The sequence below is a fragment of the Cyphomyrmex costatus genome, unplaced genomic scaffold, assembly GCF_001594065.2.
Source record: "Cyphomyrmex costatus isolate MS0001 unplaced genomic scaffold, Ccosl1.0 scaffold92, whole genome shotgun sequence".
Classification (NCBI taxonomy): domain Eukaryota; kingdom Metazoa; phylum Arthropoda; class Insecta; order Hymenoptera; family Formicidae; genus Cyphomyrmex; species Cyphomyrmex costatus.
In genome coordinates, this window is record NW_017280506.1 from 615149 (window position 1) to 619367 (window position 4219).

Below are 4219 nucleotides of genomic sequence, written 5' to 3' on the forward strand. Positions count from 1 at the left end.
ATGAGAAGACCCACAGATACTTGGGACGATTTAATCGTTCATCTTATAATTTTGAAACTTGATACGGTTACTACCAAGGCTTGGGAAACAAGCATTCCTGATATGGAAATTCCCACACTAAAATCACTGGCTGATTTTCTTTCAAAACGTTGCAGCGCGCTTGAAGCAATTTCTAGCAAATCCTTAATCAATCATTTTGCAAAATCAAAAAATTCTTGGGTTTCAAATCTCGCGACTTCTAATTTATCTTGTCCTAAATGTAAGGAAAATCATCCGCTTTACTATTGTGAAGCGTTTCTCAAATTACCAGTAGAAAGCAGAATCGCCTTCACAAAGAAAGTTCATTTTTGTCTTAATTGTTTAAGATCTCATTCTCACCAAGCTAAAAATTGCACTTCAAGTACTTGTCGCAAATGTAAAGGTCAACACAATACACTTTTACATTTGTCAAAGTCAGCAGACGCTAACGAGTTGTCTAATGCGAAAGCAGCTGTAACTTCCGATACAGAAACTTCTGCGAAGCCAGTTGCAACACAATGTTTATCTACTCATCAATCTCTAGGAATTATATTATCAACAGCTATTATTCATGTATTTGACTGTAATAAACACATCCATTCGTGTCGTGTATTGTTAGATAGCGGATCACAAATGAATTTCATTACGCAGAGTCTTGCCGACAAATTGTGCCTCAATAAAAGGCAAATAGAGATATCTATTTCAGGTGTAACTAATGCTAACTTTCGAGCCAATCAATCTACAGTAGAACATATTAAGTCGCGGTTCAACAATTTTAGCGAGAGGATCGAATGCATTGTTTTGCCAAAAATTACGCAACAATTGCCTCAAAAATTCATTTCCAAACAAAATATTACTATACCAAACAATTTAAAATTTGCTGATCCTGATTTCAATATTCCTGCCGACATTGACATGTTAATTGGCGCTGAGATATTTTGGAAGCTCATTTGCGCAGGTCAAATTAAAACTTCTGGAAATCAACCAACATTGCAGAAAACTCTCTTGGGGTGGATTTTATCTGGTCCGACAGCAAGTATTCCTACTAACTCTAATTCTTCAATCATCAGTTGTTTAGCTGTAACGGAAGATTTAAATCATGCACTAAGTCGTTTTTGGGAATTAGATCATTCGATATCCTCTTCGACACTTTCTCCAGAGCACCTAGCTTGCGAGAATCTCTTCAAGGACACGGTCAAACGCAATTGTGATGGACGCTTCGTTGTCCAGCTACCGATCATACCTGACAAGCTATCTGAACTCGGTGAATCAAGGGAAATAGCCACTCGCCGCTTCAAATCTTTAGAGAAACGCTTTGTAACCTCTCCTAAATTGCATGTGGAATACAAGAGGTTTATACAAGAATATATACAACTTGGTCACATGCGTGAGGTGTCTCACACCACAGATAATGCCAGCAAAATGTATTACCTGCCGCATCATGCCGTATACAAAGAAACGAGTACCTCTACCAAACTAAGAGTGGTTTTTGATGGTTCTTGCAAAACAACCACTGGAATCTCGTTAAATGATGCATTATTGGTAGGTCCCACTATACAGGTTTTCAATATTAATAAGGTTTCGTATGTTCAGATATGCCATGACTGCAGATGTGGCAAAGATGTACAGACAAGTTTTAATCGATCCGAATCAAACCTCTCTGCAACGCATTCTTTGGCGTGACTCTTCGGATCAACCCATTCAAACTTTTGAGCTTTTGACCGTCACATACGGTACAGCATCTGCTGCCTTCCTAGCCATTAGATCGCTTAGGAAATTAGCTGAGGATAGCTCTGAGAAGTATCCCGTCGGATCCAAGACAGTTTTAGATGATTTTTATGTCGACGACTTGGTCACCGGCGCTGACAATTTGCAAGATGCTTCCACCATCAAGATTCAGACTAGACAATTGCTTCTTGAGGGCGGTTTTGAGCTGCGTAAATGGTCCTCTAATGTACCTGATCTTCAAGACAATCAAGTCTCCAATCCTGAAAAGGAATTCGTGCTATCGTCCGACAAGGAATGCAAAACAAGGACACTGGGTCTTGTGTGGAACTGTACCCACGATCACTTTCAATTTTCTAGTGTCGCCTGTTTGCCACCATTGGCTGCACTCACCAAAAGGAAAGTACTTTCAAGAGTCGCCTTGGTTTTTGACCCTCTCGGACTTTTTGGATCTGCGACTGTCATTGCCAAAATCATCATTCAGGAACTCTGGCATCTCAAGCTTGGTTGGGATGAAGCTCTTCCTTTGAATTTATCTACTAAATGGAAACGCTATGAACATGAATTGCCAATCTTAAGAGACATATCTATTTCACGACGCGCTATCACGCTGAATGAATATATCTCATTAGAGCTCCATGGGTTCGCCGACGCCAGTGAACGAGCTTATGGGGCATGCATCTACTTACGTGCCATTAATGCCAACGGAAACATTTCAGTTGGATTACTCTGTTCTAAAAATCGCGTAGCTCCACTCAAGAGTCTCTTTATCCCGCGTTTGGAACTATGCGCAGCCCTTCTGTTGGCTCAACTCACTGACAAGATTTTGAAACGTATTACTCACAAAATTACATCTATTTATCTGTGGACCGACTCCACTATCGTTTTAGCCTGGCTACAATCATCTAGTCGTACATGGTCGACATTTGTCTCCAATCGTGTTGGCGATATCCAACAATTGACCGCTATACAAGACTGGCATCATGTATCTACTCAGGACAATCCAGCTGACCTTCTATCCAGAGGCATATCTCCGGCTGCATTGTCACATACGCTTCTTTGGTGGTCGGGACCCGCTTGGCTGAAACTCGACAAGGAGCAATGGCCTCAATTTCCATTCACTATCAACAAACGAGATATACCTGAATACAAATCTTCTGCTATCACATCAGCTACTGCTGCGTCATCATCCTTTGATATTTTCGAGCGATTCTCAAGTTTTATGAAACTTGTTCGAATCGTAGCATACATCTTTAGATTTTTCAACGAATTAAAACAAAGAATCAAGTCTGATCAGGAGCCACAATCTGCTAACAATACAACTCTTGTCATAACTCCTGATGAAACGGATCACGCCATTAAGACTTTATTGAAAATAGTTCAAAGGCTGCATTTCCCTAAGGAATTGGAATCGCTTTCCAGACAACAAAATCTTAACAAAAATAGCCCAATCCTACGATTAAATCCATTTATCGATGCAGCAGGAATTCTGAGAGTAGGAGGCCGACTCAAATTATCACATCTCCTATACAACGCCAAATATCCAGCTTTAATGCCTGGAAATCATCCGTTCTCTCGCCTCATCATTTTACACGAGCACGAGAAACACTTTCACGCTGGCCCCCACGCCACATTATCTGCTGTTCGACAAAATTATTGGCTCATAGCTGCAAGGGACGTTGTACGACAAATTACTCGCAAGTGCGTTGTTTACTTTCGAAGCTCACCTAAGATGGCATCCACGCTAATGGGGAACCTTCCCGAATCCAGGATCACAATTCCCGAGCGGCCTTTCGAAAATTGCGGAGTCGACTACGCGGGCCCTCTATACTATAAAGAAGGCTTAAGAAAAACTTCTAAGCTTTTAAAATGTTATATTGCCATATTTATTTGTTTTGCCTCAACAGCTGTTCATATTGAACTGGCAACTGATCTATCCACTCAAGCATTTCTTAATGTTCTGAAGCGTTTTATTTCTAGGCGAGGATGCCCAACTATCATTTATTCGGATAATGGCTTAAATTTCAAAGGAGCTGAAAGAAAATTAAATGAGCTAGCTGCATTGTTCAAGAATCAAGAAAGCCATCAACAGATTGTTAACTACGCGTCCTCTAAAGGAATCAAATGGCGTTTCATACCTCCTAGAGCGCCCCATCATGGTGGACTATGGGAAGCTGCCGTCAAGGGAGCCAAACGTCATCTTTATTGAGTTACTAGACAGGCTCATCTAAGATACGAGGAACTAGAAACACTAGTCATTCAAATTGAAGCGATTCTTAATTCGCGTCCTCTCACACCCGTTTCATCCGATGTATCTGACCTTACGCCGCTTACTCCAGGCCATTTTTTAATCGGAGCACCATTGACATCGTATCCTGAACCATCATTGGAAAGGATCCCTATTACTAGGCTCTCTCGTTGGCAACGAGTGGAGCAAATACGTCAACACTTTTGGCAAAGATGGTCAAAGGAATAT

General features: G+C 41.0%; 1 protein-coding gene across 1 annotated transcript; it reads left to right on the forward strand.

The window, feature by feature from the left end:
• On the forward strand, window positions 1-3952 carry LOC108781885 (uncharacterized). The gene is made up of 2 exons (XM_018550001.1): window positions 1-1541; window positions 1612-3952. The coding sequence occupies exons 1-2, from the start codon at window positions 1-3 to the stop codon at window positions 3950-3952; spliced, it is 3882 nt and encodes a 1293-aa protein (XP_018405503.1).
• Window positions 3953-4219: the final 267 nt, after the last annotated feature.